Genomic DNA, 23,478 nt, shown 5'->3' on the forward strand with positions numbered 1-23,478 from the left:
GCTGTAATTGCTGAATGAAGGTTTAAATGTTGTTTAAAACTATTTATGAGTCGTCAAAATTTAGTCCTTTTGAATTATAATCATTAAGTTATTTATGAAATATATGAATGACCTTCGCGAATTCCGATATGTCATATTGCAAATTCGTGCTGATATGGGATAGTATAGTTTAAAGTGACTGAAAAAATAACGGGTTGACTGCACATATTGTAAAGATTCAGTCATACTTTCTGAACCGAAACAGAATTATATTCAAAGGAATATTTATAGTATTTTATGTGGTTTCGAGTCACGTCAAGTATTTTTCTTTATACATAGATTAAATATACGACTGCGCTGTACTATCAAGTCTATTGTACTATTTAATATCAGTGCTATACGTCGGATAGACCTGTTTTTAAGTGCAAGAAGGAAGTGACACCTTGCCTTAAATTTTTTAGGAAAAATCAAAGTTGAAGATAGTGCTCACTGATACAGTTTACCATGTCTGGTCTTCGGAGAGGTAAGAAGTACGACTGGAAGGACTCCAATCTGAGTCAGTTTGGTAGTAACGTAGAGAAAGCATCCAAGAAGACTGGGAAGAATGATCCGGCATGGAGAGGTGTTGGTACTCAGGAAGGTATCCAAATATGGCGTATTGTCAACTTTGAAGTCACACATTGGCCTGTTGAACACTACGGATACTTCTACAATGGGGATTCTTACATAGTTCTTAACACATTTGTAAGTTGTAGTAAAAATGACAATGTATTTGAGTCATGATTATAATTATATAGCAAGTACCGTTTGGCCATGACGACTATATAAAAAAAATGATATTCGTAAAATGTTGCTTTCTCAAGATGGTATAATACCTTTTCTATAAGCCTGTAATACATGTATTAATATTATTTTTTAGTACCCATAACTTGGTTTTTCCATAATTGTTTGTTTTTAAATATGAATGAATGCGTAAGCCTACTCTTTGAGAAACGGGAAAACTAATATTTGGAGCCAAATTTCCACTCTTCAAAAGAATATTTTATACATTTGTAGCCTACACATTATTTCTTTTGGGCCGTTGCTCCACTTGAATCATAAAATCTATGCTTGAATGCATGTAATGGTTTAAGGACCCGGCTTTAGGAGTTGGGTCATAGAAGTAAGACCGAAACGAAATTGAAAGTGCAGAAAAGTAAATACCTTTTAGTAAGATAAACCAGATCCTTTTGTTATGTAAACATGATAAATGGCAAGTAAAGTCAACATGGTTTTTGCCCAGTTATTCCTGTTTTGTTCATTCTTTTCAATTCTGCATACATCTCTACAGAAGGATCCAGGGAGTGGCGAACTGTTGTACGATGTTCATTTATGGATTGGATTAGAGTCTACACCAGTACGTATAATTATGATAATTTTATTATAGTCATGCGGTGGAGGTCAAATATGATTATACAGAATTTATAAAGTAAGGTTTTCTATAGTTTAAAAATACTGCGCCAAAAAAGTATCCTTACACTTGGAAAAATAATAACAAATTCAAAACTGAACCATGTTGATGTAATTTTTTTTTAATAGTCCTGCACATTATGACACCACATTGAATTCAATGTGACCTCAAGAAGTAAAGTTACAAGCAATTGAATAGAAGAAGGTCCAGTTTTAAAAGTGACAAACTGGCCTATACAAGGCGCAAAAAGATTCCAACAAGCATGACAAGTGCAACAAAGAGACAGCACAGTTTCTTCAATGAAGCTTTATTTAAAGTTTATATTTCCGTTTTTACTTCTCTGTACTTTTCATAACATTTTATTTGTCAGCTCTTTTATTTCAGTTTTCTTTTGTTCCTTTTGTTTTAAATTAAAGGCACGCATAAATTAGACAATCACCACTCTCAAACCAGATGTCTAGTCTGTGGAGTTTTGAATAGGCCAGTTTGTCACTTTTAAAACTGGACCTTCGTCAAATCAAATGCTTGTATGTAACTTTACTTCTTGAAGTCACATTGGATTCAACGGGGGTGTCATAATGTACCGGATTAGACATGAATAGATTAAATCTATTAAAAAAACAAATTTACCCCAATATGGTTCAGTTTCGAAATTGTGATTATTTGTCCAAGCTTAGTGTAAGGATACTTTTTGGCGCAGTATAGTTAGAAATCATAGGCGGCGGAGACGGGGGACACGCCCCCCCCCCTATTTTTTTGCAAGATGTCACGTTCAACTTAAAAATCATAACAGAAGAAAAGAAGAAAGCAATAATTGCCCTGTACATTTGTCTCTTTAGTACGAAAAACACCCAAGGCTAAAATTGCAAAATTACAAAATAGCAAAACACGCCTCATTTGGTGCTAAAATGGTATGTACTCGCGCAAAAAAAGGGTCAGTAAAACCCACATATCATAATTAATTCATGTAGGCCTATAGGCCTATTTTGTTCCGGTATCAGTGTAACTGGAACATGTGCACGCGAATCGAGTAAAAATTTATTTCAAACTAATTTAGCCCAAAATGCCGGGCCAAAATGAAGGCGAATTTTGCTATTTAGCTCTATTTGATGGGCCAATGCGCGCAAATTTTGCCATGTTGGCAAAAACAAGGTCTTATCAGCAAAAGTAGTTTTGAAACTTTCAACGGAAACTAAGGGAGGAAAGTTTTCATTTACCTTGCAAATATTTTTGGTAACGATCTGTTACCATCCTCAGGCAGTTGTGACTGGCTGATTGTCTTGGTTTTTGCCCCCTTTCACCCCCTTACAAGGGTTAATATAGTTCTACTGGAAAAAACTTTTAAAAATAAAGTTGCAAGGTTGCCTTGGAAAATACCCTGACGTGGAGTGTGTGAAACAAAATTGGTTCGTCGGGGAAACTTTATTATTATTACATTTTGTTTTAAATGTCAGTCTTTAAAATAAAGTCGAAACGAATAGGCTTGATTTTGGTGTGTGATTGTTTTTGTTTACTTTCTTAAATCTTGTAGGATGAGTATGGTACAGCTAAATATAAAACTGATGAGTTATGCGTCCTACTGCAAAACAAACCGGTACAGCATCGTGAAGTCATGGACCACGAATCCGCCCTGTTCAGATCATATTTTCATACCATCAGGTGGGTTTACCTTTTGGATGGCCTTTGTAGAAGTAGCCCAGTCATTCCAGTGTGAAACTAGCTTTTGCATGAGGCGTAAAAATGGGTGGGTGGGCTTAGGCCAAAAAATGTTTGCTTGCCCTCCAGTGGGATTTTGGGGGTGGGTCGGTCGGTCGGATTTTTTTTAATAACTCACTACTGTATTATGTCTGTAGGCAATGAACATTGGTCATGTTGAAAGAATACTTCACTTCAGACCTTCAATACGCAAGATACACCATAGAAATGGAGTCAATTAGAACAACTGCATACTTAAAGGCATAAGACGCCAAGTATATTGGAAACATTAATTGATGCAGGAATGAGCAGTTATAAATGTTGTAGGCCAAATGAGTTCACAGTAGGCTACATGTAATGATTTTCTTCTAAAGAAAAATGTTGTTGGCCAAATTTAGCTTTGAAATGAAATTTAGACACAAAAAAAACAATAAAAAACCATTAAAATTATATAAAGTAAAACATAAAAAATGAAAAAAAATGAAAGGGCCAACCCTGATTTTGCCCAATTTTGGGTCGGTCGGTGGACCTATTTTGGCCTTATTACACGGCGAGGTGCCCTTTGAGTTGCAAAGTGTTACTCGCCAAAATGAAAGCTATAATCATGAATCAGTCAAGAACTTGTCATCGTTTCCTAACTAAAAAAGGCCTGTAGGCGAAAATTGACCAAAATTGCTGAAAATGCATCCGAAACCTGCATGGGCACATCTGATCAAATGGTTTCCAATTCATGAATTTGACCAGAAAGTACGATTTGCTATAAACATACGACTTTAGTTTCGCTTATCAATTCTATTGAAAATCACTCTACATGAAATGAAACCGGAATTGAAAGGAATTAAAAGCCATAAAGCCGTGATGGGAAAATCAAATTCTTTGAATTAATAACCTTATATGCCTATGAATGTTTCTGATACGAACGTCATGAACGTTTTCACCATCTGATTTCACAAAGCCAAACAGGTAACAAAGGCTTTCTGTTCATACATTTACAATCCACACTCTTTGAAAAAATGGTTCAAAGTGGAAGTAAAAAAGATTCTTAAGCTGTTCTGAATGTAGGACCGTAAATGACTGGCCTCAAAAAGAAACTTATAATATTTCACAATATCACTACTTAAAATCCTGTCCATAAAAATGAACCAAAATTACACACAGGATTACTTCAATACTCTACTCTAAACACATGATAGTAGGCCTATCCAAGCAGTTGTCCAACTGACACACCAGCAAAATGCACTAACACGGAACAGTTTCTTGGACCACATTCACAGGCGAAGTATATTGGCACCCAGCAAAAGAAATCTGTGAAAATGCATACAAGATCCTTAAACAGGTGATAATTTCCAAAGCGTAGGTGGAATAGTGGGGAACGGGGCTGCTTCTGCTTTTCACACACTTTCTCCAAGCAACAGGTCTTGTTCAACACTATTCCACTTATTGACAGATCTTTTGTGTTGATGGGTGCCAAATATTAAGCTGTGAATTTCGTCCAGGAAGCTGTTGCATATCAGTGCATTTTGCTGTTGTGTCAGTTGGTCAACTGTTTGGTTACTGACCAGTGTTTAGAGAAGAGTATTGAAGTAATCCTGTGTGCAATTTTGGTTCATTTTTATGTACAGGATTTTAAGATATGACCTTGTGAAAAATTATAAGTTTCTTTTTGAGGCCAGTGTAGTTTATTAGTAAGAACGAAAAAGAACGGTACCATTTTATGGTAAGTTGCAATTTCCTAAAACAAATAAAGTTCGAAAGTTGGTTTCATGATGTGGAGTATATATAAGAGTACTTGTTCCCAGCTTTCTATGAATAATAATACACAACCCTTATAAATGGTTCTGAAACAAAAAAAAGTTATGTAAGCTGTAAATAAAGTTTTGGTTTTTCATGAATGTTTTTAAACTTTTCAGACTAAAATCAAGGAAATTAATGTTGGCACACTCTGGCATACTAAATGTAAATCGCCACCACTCTCCCCCAGTTCAATGTTGATGAAAGCACTCTTTCACTGGGCTCTCCAGTCTCCCCAACATTGATTGAGGGGGAATGGGAAGGGAAGGGGAAAGGAGAAGGTTTGTACTTCTCATCAAACATAGTTATACTAATTTCACTGCATTATCAGAGCGGCAATGAAGAGTTCCAACATGGTCAAGGTGTGCCAACTATTAATTTCGTTGATTGTAGTTCAGAACATTTTTGGTCCATGCATGTCCTTAAAAGTGGACCTTGCTTTCTAAACAATGGTTTCAACTCTAGAGTCTGAAGGAGTTATTTAACCTGTTAAATAGCATAAAATGTTACGAAGGTCCTACCTGAAATCATGGGTTCCTTGGGGATCAAGGAACCTTTTAGAATGATTTTGAGTGAAGACAAAAAGGATCTAAGTCGGACATATTTTAGGATGTAAGGGTTAAAGAGCCGTGTCCTTCCATTATTGGTATAGGATCCTGGTGCCTATAGTATTAAGAAACTCCATTTAAAAGGGAAAGACAGCTTCAGTTGAGAAGGGACTTGTGTAGGCCTACTGGTTGCAGTAGTTCCGATGCTTGAATTTTTATTATTACTACCGTTAAAGTTGCCGACATATATATTCTTTATTACAGAAAACTGGAAGGCGGAGCAGATAGTGGTTTCAACCGTACAAAGCCGTCCGAACCCGAGTATAAAACTCGCTTATTTCATTTTAAAGGATCGGGAAGGAAAATAGAAGTTAGAGAGGTAATTTTTTTAAAAAAGACTGTTTCGTAAATGGCAATTCCAATTATTTTGCCCATTATTCTGCATGTTTTCATATTTTTTCTGTTTGTTTTACGTACAGGTAGCATTGAATAAGCAGAGTCTTGATGATTCCGACGTGTTTATCTTAGACGCAGGGCTGAATATCATTCAGTGGAATGGCACGACGAGTAACGCATTTGAGAAAAACGCTGTAAGTACCTTGAGCTTGCTCTTGTGAAGTTCGTGTACCATTCATCATTACCGTACGTTACAAAGCCCTTAAACAATGCGGTCATAGTACCAACATCATACTGGACAGAGACTTAAGTCCTTTGGGAACTAAAGCAGCCAGGAATAATTGCTCAAAACTTAAAAGGGGCATGTAGCGTAATGGGCTTTTTTATATAATATCATTTCATGGTGAAAATAAACTTGACATTGAGAAATGGTACTCACAGCTGATTTTTCATCTTGATATAATTAATTGACCAGATCAATGGTTCGCTTCGGGAAACCGGAATCATCTGCATGAGTTCCCTCAATTCGTTGTGGCTAATACAAAAATTCCTCATCTTGTTTATTTAAGGGTCGTGATTTTTTGGGTAAGTTGAAGTCTGAGCGCAACGGGAAAGCTACCACTGAGACTGTCGATGCACCCGTTCCCGATGATCACCCATTCATGAAGGCATTACCGGGTGGTGCCTTAGAGATAGAAACAGAAGAGGAAGATAAGTCACCACCAAGCATGCACAGGTGAGATGAAACGAGAGGGATGTGTAGCCCGGGTGTGTAGATTAAAAGCAAACCGTGATCGCGTGGTGGAGAGAGACAGAGAGAGAGAGAGAGAGAGAGACAGAGACAGAGACAGAGAGGGAGGTAGGCCCCGGGGGGGCACTCCAACTTTGGAGGTGACGCGTATGTAGGGCTGTTAAGACCCCTTTTTCAGCATCGCTGTCACCCAAAGACCCATATTTTTTTACGAACACATGCTCGCTCCGCGCTCTGTCACCCGAAGACCCCCTATTTTTCCATTTGATCTGTCACCCAAAGACCCTTACAAGTTCAATTTGAACAGCAAGTTTCATTTATCACTGATTTTGTTACTTATTTTGAAAAAATAAAGAAATTTGAAGCCATTTAGAACTAGAAATTTGATTTTCGAGGTTTTTGTGGCGCTGTTTTGGTTCTCACCCAAAGATTCCATTTAAAAAAGGTCATGTTCTCACCCAATGACCCCATATTTTTTACATTTTGCTCTCACCGAATGCCAAAAATCATGCTCTCACCCAATGACCCCATATTTTTTACATGTTGCTCTCACCGAATGCCCCTTAGTGCGAAAGCGCCAGCCCTACACCTATATCCATTTCAAATTGAAGTGCCCCCCCCCCGGGAGGTAGGCAGGGCGAAAGAGGGAGAGGTAGGGGAGCGAGGGAGGAAGAGAGAAGCGGGAGAGGGAGCGGAGGAAACTCAGGAGGGAGGGGAGCGGAGGGAGGGAGGAATGGAGAAGCATAGAGAGGTGAAAGAGGGAGACAGACAGCCAGACAGACCGAGGAAAGAAACAGACAGAGCGCGACAGCCGACAGGGATAGAGTAGGATCGGAGGGGAATTAATAGACAGAGTATAGAAAGGGGGAGATACACAGAGATCAGGAGTGGATGGACAGGAGGAGATGGCAGGGAGGGGTAACAAACAAAACGAGCAAACTGACATCCTTTTCATATCTATAACATCATACGTTTTTTGTCGTTATTGAAGACCTCTATGGGTATACTCGTAGTACAGGAGAATATTAACGATACTTTCAAGTTTAAAAGTTGTATAAGGCCTAAATACAATTTTTTGTATTGCAATGTTTACAGAGTAAGTGATGCAACAGGAACGATGGAATTTAGACAGATAGCGGTGGGAAAGCTTTCCAGGAGTAAACTCGACACTGACGTGAGTAAAGCTCTTTGACATTTTAATATCAAAAAGAGTAGGCATAATGGCATATAGGCCTATACCTGTTCTCATACGCCAGAGCGGCGCCACTGTCTATCGATCTGCCGTTTTGGGGAAAGCGGTGGAGTCATCGATATATGATCATCATATATCAGCTTGCTGCTTACTGCTAGCGTGTCTGCCCAGTAAATACAAAAACGTTTTAAATAAGTTATATTTTCGGTTTTGGTTTAGATAAACCCGTTTTAATAACATTAAATGTAGGGTTATATAAAAATCATGAAAGCGTTTTAAAACGTTTTGTATGAAAACACACTTCAACAATATTTAAAAAAAATATGTATGTTTTAAAAATGTTATTGTAAACAATTTTTGCAAACATTTTTTGCCAAATATGTTGTCAACACATAAATAACATGTAAAATATTTGCAGTAGGTTATCAAAACATGTTTTTAATGTTATGAAAACGTTTTATACCCTTTATATAAACTTAATATAACCAGACACTGGCAACCTTTTGTAATCTTTGGCGAATGATGTCGAAAACGTTTTGTGTTTGCTGGGTGGTGCGGAATGCACAGTGACACAAAATCGGCGCCAAAGCGGCAAGCGACAGGAAAGTATGAAATTACTGTATTGATCAGCCTGTAGGCGTTTTGGTACGGTCTTTCTTTTGATTGGTTAGACGTGATGTCATCGACTATAGACCACTTGACATCACTGTTTATCAACAAAGGCGAGGGACTCGTCTATCGATATGCTCGAACGAGCCACTACACTGATCAATGGCTTTCTTGTACTGTATGAAATGTGGCGGGCGATTTAAAATGCACGTGCCCTTAGCAGACTATGATGCGTACGCACACTACAGGGCAAAGAACAATGTAAATTGTCATAATGCGCACGCATACTGCCGGGCAATGATGTCACATGCCAAGTGGTCTATAGAAAAAGTACTCAATGTAGTATGTTTTATTGAGATAAATAAATGCTGCCATACAATGCACAAGACATGCTCATACCTAATACAATTATATTCCTAATAGTTCCCCATTTCATCCATGGGTAGAGAGAGGCAAGTGAGGTAAAGCGCCTTGTCCAAGTGCACAACACGATTGCATCGCCGGGGCTCGAACTCGCAACCCTCTGATTGCGAGGTCAGCCCGTACCGCTGCGCCACCGTGCCCCCATAAGACAGGACAAAAGATTGATTGAGGTTAGATTCGAAAATGATAAAACGACACAGAAAGTATGATTTTATTTATTTTTTCATATTTTTTATGTCCATTGTTATAGGATGTTTTCGTCGTTGATACTACGAAAGAGCTATTTGTTTGGATAGGGCGAGGAGCCAGTATCGATGAACGCCGAAACTCGCTAACATACGCTCACGTAAGTATCCTCAATCAGTAGGCTCTAAACCAAGATTATTTGAGACCACGCTGTTGAGCAGCAAACGTAATTCAAGTTAGCATCTGCAAAGGTAAAAAAAAGGCATGAAAAAGAGGTTTGTTTCAGAAGACCGATAGGCCTATTATGCTCTTGTCTGTGGCAAAACTGTTTAAATTTCAGGTCCAGGATAAATTAAGAAAGCCAAATCTGTCAAGAAACATTAATTGTTGGAAACTTTAAGGAGACCGATAGCATAATAATGTTGTTATTCTTCGAAACTTCACTTCACAAATGAATGCTGTTACCTGAGACTGAGATGACCAGTTTATACCACACAGCTCATGGGTACAGATATAACGATGACCTTGTTCAGTTCGCCTGTTCAGAAACTGACGTTCCCTTGAGGCAATTACTATTTTCAGTACATAGTGGTGTCATGCTGGAAGCAGTTTTAGACAGAGAATGTCTGAATGATTTATTTCATCTAAAACATTTTGTAAAATGCGACAAATTGTTTAAGGGATCTGTAACGTCATGTTTTGCTCATAGTTTCCATTACGACACACCGTTGATTGATTCAGACAGATCAGGTGTACATTTCGTCCAATGTATCATTGTATTCTTGATCGTTTTGTCTTTGAATACAGAATTATTTGATGGCTACATCTCATCCATTCATTCCTGTGACGGTCGTTCAAGAAGGAGCAGAGACTAAAAACCTCCTGGCAGCTCTTACATAGCCAAATATTGTATAATATAATATAATAAGTTATGGGTATACTACATTGTGAGTCAAAAAAAGTGCAATAAGGCAAATAATCCTCATTTCAAAATCAAGTTAAATATTTCAGTTGTTGAAATATCTATTTATATAAATGATATACTGAATAGTCACCCGATGTGAAAAAATGTACTCAACAAACATTTAAGGTGGGTGTTGCAGTAAGAAGGCCCACAAAATAAAACTACAGAGGCTATATTCACTTCATTGTTTTCCCAGAGAGTGACCTTTGAACAAAACATTTATAATAGTTTCAACAACTGAAAAAAATTCAACTTGGTTCCAAAATTATTATGGCATTGTTGCCTCTTACATTGTGCTTTTTTATTCACCCTGTACTATGGGTCTGTGACTATGACGATGACTAATATGACTATACCCCTTTTCAACTCAGTCGAGTTTCGGTTCTTACAATATTAAGGCACACGTTATCAATTTTGCATTTCTATCGATTTGTTTTTCATGCAAAGCTCGTATTTGCACCAAATGTGACAAAGTTGCAGTTCGAAAGACCAGGGGCGTAGCAAGCGGGTGGACAGAGTGGACGAAGTCCAGGGGCCCGAGGGTTCAAGGCACCCGAGGAAAAGCAAAAAAATAAATAAGGGGAAAGAGGAGATGCTAAAATGGCCCGCACTCCTCCCAGTCCATGTGCCCAATAGGCTCTTGCTGCGCCTCTGCTAAAGACATTTATGGGCATGAGAGGAGAGAGGGTCAATTCACAAGACTTTTTTTTTACCATAAACCACGTTTCTAAAGATACATTCTGGTTACGAAAGGACCATGTTATAAATATGTAAATATGACGTTTTAATATTAATAGATTAATTGGTAGTAATTTAAAATATCACTTATTACGTTTATTAATATATGACTAAAATCATTTTATAAGAGTTTTAACATTGATAATGAAAGAGAAGCGTAGCGGCGTGAAATCCAGTTTTTTCCTGATCAAAATCTTATTCCGCACCCCCCCCAACACACTTGCAACTTGGATTTCCAGACTTTTCTTGCTCTTAGTATGAGGATTTTCAGATTTTTAGAGCATCAAGTTTCTATATCCTCTATGGGGAGGGGGCATACTTGATCTGGAATAGCCCAATCACAAGAATAGATTTATATGTTTATCCAATGTTTAGCATTTATTGTCGTTAATATTTTAAGGGATCTAAAATGAGCGTTTATTGCGTTTCGACAGTATTTTTTGTGGCACATGAGAGCACCTCAGACCTATCGAATTGTATTCTGAATACGAAGCATGTCTTTCTGATATCAAATAATTTTCATTTTTGAAAATCACAATATAGTACAAATTTTATGACAAATTATAAAAATTTGATATTTTTCGAATTTTTGATATATAACAGTCCTCGAAGTAAATTATATAGATCGAATGATATATTCTTAAAGTGTATGTAGGAGGGAGGAAAAGCCGACGGTCAATTAAAAATTTTGACCTTTCATATTGAAGCTATGGATTTTTTTCCCAAAAAGACCCAATTGTTTTTGGTGTTTTGGGAAAAAAATCCATATCTTCAATACGAAAGGTCAAAATTTTCAATTGATCGTCGGCTTTTCAACCCACCTACATACACTTTAAGTATAAATCATCAGATTTATAAAGTTTACTTCAAGTACTGTTAAATATCAAAAATATCAATTTTAATGATTTGCCATAAAATGTGTATTAAATTGCGAATTTCAAAAATTCAAAATTATTTGATATCAGAATGACATTCTTCGTATTCAGAATGCAATTCGATATGTCTGATGTGCTCTAACGTCCCAAAATAAATACTGTCCAAACGTTCATACCCCAGCCCTTAAAGCTATTTGTAGAATGTAGTTATCATGGTTATATTAGATAATGTTTCTACCCTCCGAACACTAAACATATTGATTAATCTTTATAGGTCTTGGTAACTTTGTTTGGTAACTTTTGCTATTTGGGGAAGGCTACCGCTGGCCATATTGGCCTTTTAGCCATCTCATATTTGATTCGTTTGTGTTTTGTTAAATATTGTATATTTTGATATTTATGATGTCAATTATGAGAATAAATAAATCATGATTTGGGTATTTTGTAATAAATCATTTAACATCCTAACATGCATTGAACGGATGTTTATTTATTGATTCCTTGGATTAGTGTCCGAAACGAAACTTCTGATCTAAAGGTGATTCCTCCTGGGGCTAACAACACTCTACCATTTCGCGGTGTATAGGCCTCAGGTATAATACTTGTGACATGTGGTTTTGTCACATTTATTAGGCCTTAAATAGCCCCCGCTCATTTGGCATCCTTGTTTGGAAAACTTTGTTCCTTAGCCTAATTTGCATGTCAATGTACTTCTGCTTTGTGTTTGTTCAACCCTGGGCAGTCACGATCTCACCTTAGAGGAGTCAAGAAGTGAATAAGTTTGTAATCGAAAGTATCTGGCCAGTGGGTTTTGTTGCCGCATGTATAAAATAAAGAACACAAAACAGATGTTAACGTAGAAGGCTGTGTGCTGTTTTCATCCGTTACATTTTGGCGTAGTCGGCAGGATACATGCAGTAAGTGCACATTAACCCCTGGCTAGAAAGAATACTTCTTGAGGATCTAGCTAGTGAGAGTAAAGTATACTATTTTTGACCAAGATCAATAATTATTATTAATAAGGTAATCATGGCCGAAGTTGCGTATCTACAAACACAACTTGAAGAGCTGAAACTTAGACTTATTGAGGAAGAGATGAAAAGGGTAGAAGCGAAAGAAGAGACGGATGAAGCGAGGAAGGAGTTGAAGAAGGTGATGGAGGAGGCGATGAAGACATCCACACCACAGGTGTATGTGTCCCACGGTCGATGCCTGGAGATTTTCAAAGATGGCTGGTGATATAACAATCCAGGATTGGATTGTCGATGTCAGATCTGCTGGCTCTCCGGTCCCGAACACCAAAGGAGTCAGCTGCCTTCATTAAGGATTATCTAAGCGGCAACTCGAGGAAAGAGATCCTTGGGACGGGGGAGTGAAATTGGTGATAACCCCGAGAAGATCCTGAAGGTTTTGGAGAAGGTGTTTGACACTGATGGCGACACTCTTCCACAACTCCAACAACGCAGTATTGATGAACACCGAAACTCGCTAACATACGCTCACGTAAGTACCCCTAATCAGTAGGCGCTAAACCAAGACTATTTGAGACCACGCTGTTGAGCAGGAAACATAATTCAAGTTAGCATCTGCAAAGGTAAAAAAAAGGCATGAAAAAGAGGTTTGTTTCAGAAGACCGATAGGCCTATATGCTCTTGTCTGTGACAAAACTGTTTAAATTTCAGGTCCAGGATAAATTAAGAAAGCCAAATCTGTCAAGAAACATTAATTGTTGGAAACTTTAAGGAGACCGATAGCATAATAATGTTGCTATTCTTCGAAACTTCACTTCACAAATGAATGCTGTTACCTGAGACTAAGATGACCAGTTTATACCACACAGCTCAAGGGTACAGATAACGATGACCTTGTTCAGTTCGCCTGTTCAGAAACTGACGTTCCCTTGAGGCAATTACTATTTTCAGTACATAGTGGTGTCATGCTGGAAGCAGTTTTAGACAGAGAATGTCTGAATGATTTATTATTAACCTGTTTTTCATCTAAAACATTTTGTAAAATGCGACAAATTGTTTAAGGGATCTGTAACGTCATGTTTTGCTCATAGTTTCAATTAGGACACACCGTTGCTTGATAGAAAGAATACTTCTTGAGGATCTAGGTGAGAGTAAAGTATACTATTTTTGACCAAGATCAATAATTATTATTAATACAGAAATCATGGCCGAAGTTGCAGATCTACAAAAACAACTTGAAGAGCTGAAACTTAGACTTATTGAGGAAGAGATGAAAAGGGTACAGGCGAAAGAAGAGACGGGTGAAGCGAGGAAGGAGTTGAAAAAGGTGATGGAGGAGGCGATGAAGACATCCAAACCACAGGTGTATGTGTCCCACGGTCGATGCCTGGAGATTTTCAAAGATAAACCATCAAAGGCTGGTGATATAACAATCCAGGATTGGATTGTCGATGTCAGGTCCCGAACACCAAAGGAGTCAGCTGCCTTCATCAAGGATTATCTAAGCGGCAACCCGAGGAAAGAGATTCTTGGACGGGGGAGTGAAATTGGTGACTATCCCCGAGAAGATCCTGAAGGTTTTGGAGAAGGTGTTTGACACTGATGGCGACACTCTTCCACAACTCCAACAACGCTACTTTAGTTATAAACAGGCGTCCGGGGAAGATATTCTCGCCTGTTCTCTGGGACTCGTCACTCTGTATGACAGGATCTGCACCCTTGATCCGACATACCAAGGCTGCAGAGAGAGCTGCAGCTGTGGTAGATGAAGGGTTACGGAGGGAGCCCCGGAGACTGAATATTGAATCCCCAAGTCTCAGCTACTTCAAACTCAGGGACAGGGCAATAGAGTGGCTCTGGAAAAGCAGTAATCAGAAGGAGGCAAGTGTCAACGAGGTTGTTGCTCCTGATACCAATACTTTGATACTGGAGCTATTGAAGAAACAGGCCGACCAAATGGAGCAACAACAGAAACAAATCAACAAGCTGCTTCAGGCTTCAAAAACTAGAGACATGAGAGATCGACGCTGCTACTCCTGTGACAAACCTGGACATCTGGCCAGGAACTGCCCACAAAAATCAGTACCAAACCATCAAAAATCAAAATCTTTAAACAACTAGAACCCGCTGTTGAGAGCCAGACACACAGTGGGTGAATCCTCCAGTGAAGTCTCACTCCTTCATCGCGCTATAGGGAAGTGCCCAGCGGCATCAGTGATGGTTGGAGGTGTGGATGGTCAACTTTGCATCCTTCAATGTATACTTGACTCTTCAGCCCAAGTGTCCACTATTACTGAATCATTCTACAAACAATGTCTCGCTAATGTGGAGACTTGGGATGTGTCGGCCTATATCCGCATCTCCGGCGCACAAGGATTGGCAGTCCCCTATACAGCATATGTGGAGGTATCCATGAGAGTTTTTGGAAAGACTTTCAAAAGTCTAGGGTTCTTGGTTCACCGATGGCAGATAGAAAGAGAGTAGTACCAGGAGTGATTGGCTCTAATGTCTTCAGAGACATGAGGAGAGTCCTGCGAGAGGAGATGGGGAATAACTTCATCACGAAGCTCACCAACTCTTCTGCAAATGGGCTCATATCCTGCCACTATACGATGAAGAAGATGCATCGGTCAACCAGTTGAAAGCTCAAGTAAGAATAGTTGGAGACAAACCAGTTCGAGTACCGGCTAGAAGCATGGTTGTTGTCCAAGGTACAACAATAAAACCACAGAAAGCTTTTGATGCCATCATACAGGAGCATGAAACACACACCCTTCAGAATGGATGCATGTTTACACCTGTCTTTACCACCGTAACACCAGAGGTGATAGTGTCTGCACAGCTGGTTAATTTCAGTAATGGTGACATGTTTGTGAAACCCAGGACACCTATAGGAAGTCTGCATTAAGCAGAAGCAGAACCACAGGTCTTCCTCCATCAAGTCAGCCAAAACAAAGTAGTAATAGACTCCCAGCCTACTTCAAATACTTCATCATCAAAAAGCCTAATGGCATTAAACCTCATTGGAAGGACTTCGAGTCCAGAGAATCCACGATATATTAAGGGCATTCAACCATATTTCTATTTGGTGGTGTTAGAACTTACACCTGGTCTGACGTTTACTATGACTATGTACTCGTGTGATGTTTCTAAGTAAAAACAATAGAGTGTCTGCATCACACATTCTTTCTTAGATTAAGGAAGTCCTTTCTTAAAACTAAATATGACTTTGCGACGGCTTTGCGATAGCGTTATATCCATTTTTGGAGATGTCTTTTATACTCATTGCTATATTTGTATTAGTTTTGAGAAGGAATATGTAACAAATCATAATTCAACTCTTACCATGCGACGATTGTGTAAATATTGTAATATTAATTTTGTGAAATTGAAAGATTGTATCGTCTAAATATAATTCAGACCCAGATAGGTGGTCGTCTGCATATTGATATTTGAGACACTGCATCAGAAATAATTATACAAACGATGGATGCCATGTCTTGTGTGCCATGTTTTGTGGCACAATATTTTGATAACCTATATTAATTTTTGTACATATTCACACATATTGATAACCTTTTTTGAATATTGTGTAAAGATAGCATTGGTTTACATGGATTTGTAGTATACTTTTCGGTTAGTTATTAAAAGCTAACGAATGAAGGTCTTTTACATGAGAATTCCGCTCTCAACTAAATTGATATTAACAGATTAAGGGCGTTGGCTCTAAAAATGTTAGGCCTTGTTATGTAAATAAGACAACGCTCCATGACTTTCACGCTGGATCTCGGAGCTTGTTCCTTTAGTATGCTAAATTCTTTCCCTATTTTCTGTGCACAAGGTCCTCCCTATGTGAATTCACAAGAAAAGAGTGTATCGAATGAGTATATCGCGATAGGTGTGTCAAGAAATGTAATAACATACCAAACTATATTCGATTAACTTAAAAATAGGAGAAAATTATTGCACAATGAGGGTTCTGTTTTTTTGGGGGACACCCTGTAGAAATGAAATACGCACGGATTGATTCGATAGCTAAAAGTACCGAAATATATCGCTATCACTATTTATTAAAGGACGTCTCCGGCAATCACAACATTATGCCTTATATGTTGGAAAAATAACTATCAAGCACGAATCAGCTGGTTTTATTTAAAACAAAGTCATATTGACCTTAAAGAACACATAAAACGGCCATCAAATTTCTCGGGCACCGAAATTGCGCGTGGCAATGACGTCCCAGTAACACAATGAAGACTGACGACAATTTAGCACAAATAACCACGACGTCATTGCTCTAGACAATTTCGGCAGGGGAATTTTGAATATCGCGTGTTGAGAACCGGCTGTTTTTTATTCGTTTTTATGGTCAATATGAGTTCGTTTTAAATAAAACCATGTGATTCTTGCTTGATAATTGTGTTTCTTAAATATAAGGCATAATGTTGCGGTTGCCGGAGTGTTCCTTTAATATATTATTCAAAATTAAAGACCACTTTTAGAAATAGGAGACCAATATATGTGGTGTGATCAGTCTGAAGTCGGACATTATTCAATTTCAGTTTTCTACATCGTTGTATAAGGCATTTGGAAAGCTACATTTGCAGAAAACCCCATAGAAAGTGAATATTTAGTTCCAAAGATATACACAGTTGAAGTGTTTCCAAAACAAAAGACAACAAAAGAAATTATTTCCTTTGTTTGGCTGTATCTGATAATCAATATTTCCGACTTCCGACTGATTTTGCTTGATCACACCAAGGGCTCATTATAGCGTGACAGATCAACACGTACTCGCCGTAAAACTGTAAAAAATAGCGTGTTTCGAGAGAAAAAAGTACAAATTTGTCATTTTAAATGCTCTCTTTTTTACCCAAATGTGTATACCTTTGGCAAAATAAAATTGCATCGTAGTGCCGAATGAGGCATCAAAATACGCAGAACAAAATTCTACATTACTTTATTGACTACCTCATTTGGTAAAATAGGTTTAGTGTGTTTAAAACCACAGAATGAAAAATTGTGGTCTTAAATATATGCCCATGATGACTCAATTTCATTAATACTATGTAGCCTGTTGTAGGGCAAATTGGGCGGCCTTTGGGGAAATCAGGCCCTTATTAAAAGACTATCCATGTGCGAGAGGTGAAATTTACACCTTCTCATGTTACTCTCTTCCCATTTTCCAGAAAAACAAGAAATAGCAATCTGTGGCTTTTGTTTTAAGTGTTCGGATACTTTTTGGGCGCATGTAGTTAGATTCGTCGTGTTTTCTCCACTTGCACTCACATCAAGAGAAAATCAATATTTAAGACAGCTGAGCGGCGACGTATCTTGTTCAGATGGTTAAGAAATGATTGGCTGTGATTGTGCATGAGTTCGTCCAATGCTCAGTGCATGCCCTTGTATATAGGAAGTCATGGTTGAATGCAACATGTCGAGGGTTGCGAGCCAGAAAGCCTTAACTCATGATAGGTCTGTCACACTACACCGAATAGGTCTTCCGTACAAGAAACGGATGGTATTTTAGTAAATCCGTTGTTGTTCGTCAATGATCGTTTTATGTTCTTTTTATGTCCTGCTATCATCCGCCAAATGCGTTTCGTGTTAGGTGATGTTCGTAAGTCTGTCGGCAAGTTTTGTGCATGCACAAAACTTGAAACGGAGTGTACCGAATACACATGTTCGGTATTTATCCGATGTGTGTTCGTATGGTGCTGCATATTGCCGGAGTTTGTTCGCTCTCCTTTCGTTCATGTTCGTTCTTTGTTCGTTGCACTCGGCCCGTGTTCGTTGCAAATACGTTCCTGTGAGGCCTTCACCACCGGATAGCATATTTTTGCATTCGGTGATGTACGTTGACCCAGACCGTGTTAGTGTCACACTACACCGGATCGGTCTTCCGTATAAGAAACGGATGGTATTTTAGCAAACCCGTTAGTGTTCGTCAATGTTCGTTTTATGTTCTTCATATGTCCTGCTATTATCCGCCAAATGCGTTTCGTGTTAGGTGATGTTTGTTTAGTCCGTCGACAATACGTTTCAAGTTTTGTGCATGCACAAAACTTGAAACGGAGTGTGCCGAATACACATGTTCGGAAGTTGTCCGATGTGTGTTCGTACTGTTCTGTATATATACCCTGGGTTTGTTCGTTATTCTTTCGTTTATATACCGCAGGTGTTTGCAAGGTTTCGCAGGCGCTTGTGCCGGATGTAGGCCTATGGCGAACATGTGCATCGATCATGGGGGGGGGGGGCTTTCTGAAGGGTGTGTGATGCAATATCATATTTCCCCCAGTACTTTAGTGACTGACGATTAGAAAAAAGGGGGAAAGGAAAGAAAAAAGGAAAGAAAGTGAGAAAAATTGAAGAGAGAAGAGAAGAGAAAAGTTAAATTGCACGTAATTTAGTAGGCCTATGCATGTAAGTAGTATTGAGGGAGGGGCACTTTCTGAAGGGTAGAGGACGCAATATCAAATTCCTACCAGTTTTAGTGATTGACAAGAAAGAAAAAAGAAGAGAAAACATGGAAAAGGTTAAATTGTACGTTATTGAGTAGGCCCAGGATAGTATATAGTAAGCCTACGTATAGGCCTGTGATTATTATAGGCAGTGCTTAAATGTGGTTCCTTGGCCCAAAAGCCTGTGAAAATTACTGCAGGCCCGTCGATATGTAGGGCCCGTGACATTTTGTCACCAAAGACTTAGGTCTATTATATACTGACTTTAACATATCAATCTATGCATGCTTTACCTGAAATTACGAGTCTGAAGTCTTATATCTAAGTGTCAGTGGATCAGTGTAACATTGTAAATTTTGCAAATTCAGTTCGGGCCTTCTTTGTTTTTTGTTTAAGGCAATAATAGTGTAAAAATGATGCACCAAAAACAATTTTCAAAATTTTCCATTTTAAAACTAAATTTTTACACAATAGGCCTAGGCCTAATAATGTAAATACATGTAGGCCCTACAGTCCCAATGCAAATGGCTTCAATTGGACCTTCATTTTGAAAAATGGACAAGTCTTCCTTTTTGCTTCTGCTATGGACATCCACGTGTTATTTTTTAAATTATGTTTATATTATACAATAATGGTGAAAACTTTTCAATGGCTTCAATTAGGCTTTCGTTTCACCAATTTGCGGCTGTTTCAAACTAAAATAGTACCCAATAATAGTGCTAAAATTGATCCAAAAAATGACAAATGGCTTCAATTGGGCCTTCATTGTCCAAAGGTTTCTCACCTCTATTGCCCCCCAGACGCTGGTTGCCCTGATATCAGATTTGTAGCCCTTTTGTACTTATTAGCCAATATTTGACCATTTTCGTCAAAGTTTTCCCCCTTAAAAATTGTCTTTCCCCACTTTGTTCACCTTCTGAAAAAGTGCTTGCTACGTCACTGCCTCTAAGGAGTCAAAAACCCTCTCAAACACCCTCTCCTCCCCCACTTTTCTGATAGGGTGGACGTCCCTGTTGGTGCCACATGCCACGGATTCGCCGGTCATTTGTCGGACGTTGAACGATTGAATATAAAACGCTTGCAGGATTATTAGCGGCCACAACGCTTAGAGAGACGAACGGGAATCGGACCCCCAACTCCGGACATTTGTCGGACGTTGACCACCAAATCCGGTCATTTGTCGGACGTTGAACGATCGAATATAAGACGCCTGCAGGGTTATTAGCGGCCACAACGCATAGAGAAACGAACGGGAATCGGACCCCCAAATCCGGTCATTTGTCGGACGTTGAACGATCGGATATAAGACGCCTGCCGGATTATTAGCGGCCACAACGCATAGAGAGACGAACGGGAATCGGACCCAAAATCCCACCGAATCTTCTGCCGGACTGGTGATTTTTCCACCGAATAAAATATTTTTGTATTCGGTGATGTACGTTGATCCAGTCCGTCGTAGTGTGACAGACCTATAAAGATCTGATCCTACAGAATGAGGGTTAAGTCCCCAGGACACTAGTCATTCAAGTCATTGTGAGATAAGGTTTTTTGTTTCGGAACCCTCGATGTATGAATTAACTCTTTCGTATCTCGGGCAAACTATACACAGCAGCTAATGGAGTTACATATTTGCCATAAACTAGGTAAAACGTCGCCTTCTATAGTATTTATTAAATCAAAATAAGAAATTATTATTGTTACTTTGACGTTTTGATGTATTTGTACTCTATTTGTCATTTCTCTATTCAAATAGCTTTCGATCTAAATGCGCACCTTATCAACCATATTCAAAGATAAACCCTGCTGACGAAGTAGCTCTCTGAACTGAATACGTGTACGAAATAGTGGGGCAGACATCTTAGATATAGGCTGCTTATGACCAGAACCTCTTCCAACTTCTACTTATCGAAGTCATACTGTGTTTGACTTTGTGCATACTTATTATAACTGCAATCATCGCGACATGCTGCAAGTGTTTTCTGGTCTGTTCTAAGAAAGTGAAAGCAGAATAATCGTGAAAATTGAATCTGTAGTGATTATTCAAATAATGATTAGCTTGCCTGTTGACACATAATATGATTATTAAGCAATTAACGTCATATGGTAGGTATTCCATGTTAATCACTTTGGTGACGCTGGTCTAACAAAGCTGAACATATAATAGCTTTTAGTTTCTAGTAGTTAACATCATAATAAGATTTAATACATTTACGAACGCTTAATATTCAAATGCTTAACATTAATTAATTGCTTAACATCCATACATGCGTGGGTAGCTATTTATAATATCGGGATAGAAAGACAAATGTACAGATGTTCCTTGATAAATAATAAAACGACACACTCTCTTTAGCCCTTGATTTATGAATTTCTTAGTTATAACAATAATTGTTCTCACTGTATTATATGCCTTATTAGAATGACACAGTAGTAATTGCTATTGCAATGTAGTATGTAATGAAAAGACATTCGGGTATTTCCAGCAAATTGAAACGATTACACCCGTTTTAAGGAGTATTTCGTGATCCTAGCAGCCTCTTTTTAGTAGATATCCATGATTTAGTAGATATTCCAAAATGTCTGTTGATTCCGAATTTGCGTTTTACGAGTTATGCATAATTATGTGTATTACACTCCATAGGCCACTGTGTTGAACTACTTTTCTTGCCATACGAGTTAAACAACAAGAAATTATTATTAACTAATTGTTAACTAATGGCGCTATTTATCCTAAATCAAATTTCTTTATTTGCAAGGGTTAGGTGATTAATCTATCTATCTATCTTGCGGACGCATCCGAGAACGAGTTTATAATTCTTTTCCAGGAATCTCTATCAGCCATCAGATTTGGGAGGTCATTAATTTATTGATTGACGTCCCTTGCCACACAGTCAATGTAGTTGAATGGTTTTCTTCCTCTACATGTTCGTGGAAGTTATTTGGTCTTTTGCTCGGTAGCAGTGGCCTGCAAATCTGGCTCGCCGTTGAGCCCGGGCGTTGAGCAAGGATGGAGGACACCTGTGGAACACCATCGTAGATCTCTGCTTTGGTTTTATGTTCACGCCAGGATATATTTCGAACCCTCACCAACAGCCGGGTGTAGGTACCATCAAGACGGTCCTGAAGATCTTTCTTCATTGTCTAGGTCTCACTTCCATATAAGAGGATACTCTCTATGCAGGCTCTAAAGAAGGCAAGCTTGGTATTTCTTGATAATGTTGGACTGCCAGATGGTGTGCAGCTTGTTGCAAGCTTTCCATGCTTGAGCTTTGCGAGTCAGAAAGTCTTTCTTGATATTTAAAGTCCGACACCTCCTTGAATTGTGTGTCATCCCAAGAAAGGATTGGAGTTGGGTCTTATCTCCATTAATACACATATATTCTGTCTGAGAAAGAGGCCAACTTTGGATGAAGCATCTTCTAAAGATGACAGAAGATCTTGGGCATCTTGTGATAACGTAGCTGTTTTAACGTAGCTGTTTTAAAAAAGCTATGTCGTCTGCGTAGTCAAGATCGGTTAGATACTTGTTCTTCTCTCTGCTCGTCTTATTGGGCATGATGTCAATCCCTTTGGACTTGTCAGTGTATATCGACTGTCTGAGGAGATAGTCTACCACTATCACAAAAAGGTAAGGGGCCAATGTGTCGCCCTGCAGGATTCCAGCAGTAGTGAGAAACTCTTCAGTTGGTCCATCAACTGTTTGTACAAAACTTGAAGGATTATCATACATTATTGCAATAGCATTCACAATCTCCTGAGGGATCCCATAATTACGAAGAATATGCAGCATGGCCTTCCGGTTAACACTGTCGAAAGCTTTTGAGAAGTCAACAAACACAATATATGCCTGCTTGTGGGATGAGATTTTAAGCTCTTCTATTATCCTTCTAAGGGCTAGAATCTGTGGTGTGGTTGATCTACCCTTGCGAAAACCATTTTGGTGATTAATACCGCCATTAAATTAGCTGGAATAGGTGAAACAAGCAACAAGGAAATTTTATAAACATATTTTATCAAACAATAAACGGAATTATTTGTATTAAAAGCTTGAAAGGGTAATTTCGAGTAACTAAATAGCGCCACCAATTTTGTCATTAACAGATACATTTTATATCCGAAGCTTTAAAAATACTATAAAAGGGAATAATTTTGTAAAAGAGGAGAAATTAAAGTTGAGAACGACTCTAAAGCATCTGTATACATTAGCACGGTATCACTTTTAGCTGTTTAAGCCTAAAATTTGGTTATACATGATGTTTAGTTTGAAAAACTAATAAATGATCCCATCAAACAACCATGTGGTATAAAAGTCTCTATTTTTTGAGAAAAAGTGGGGGGGGGGGGGTTGCGGATCACGAAATGCCCTTTTAAACGGGTGAACTGACATTATGTTCTTCATTAGGAGCAGTGCAACGACTTCCATGTGTACACCTCTTGCACTGAATACAA

The 23,478-nt window shown here is 38.5% G+C and overlaps 1 protein-coding gene across 1 annotated transcript; it reads left to right on the forward strand.

The window, feature by feature from the left end:
* Window positions 1-439: 439 nt before the first annotated feature.
* Window positions 440-11,186, forward strand: LOC140166232 (gelsolin-like protein 2). The gene is given in 10 exon segments (XM_072189633.1): window positions 440-644; window positions 646-723; window positions 1,310-1,375; window positions 2,961-3,088; window positions 5,728-5,842; window positions 5,943-6,053; window positions 6,429-6,595; window positions 7,706-7,784; window positions 9,085-9,180; window positions 9,828-11,186. Coding segments are annotated over 10 exon segments (984 nt in total). The 5' UTR covers window positions 440-593; the 3' UTR covers window positions 9,921-11,186.
* The last annotated feature ends 12,292 nt before the right edge of the window (window positions 11,187-23,478 follow it).

The sequence above is a fragment of the Amphiura filiformis genome, chromosome 12 (genome assembly GCF_039555335.1).
Source record: "Amphiura filiformis chromosome 12, Afil_fr2py, whole genome shotgun sequence".
Classification (NCBI taxonomy): Eukaryota; Metazoa; Echinodermata; class Ophiuroidea; order Amphilepidida; family Amphiuridae; genus Amphiura; species Amphiura filiformis.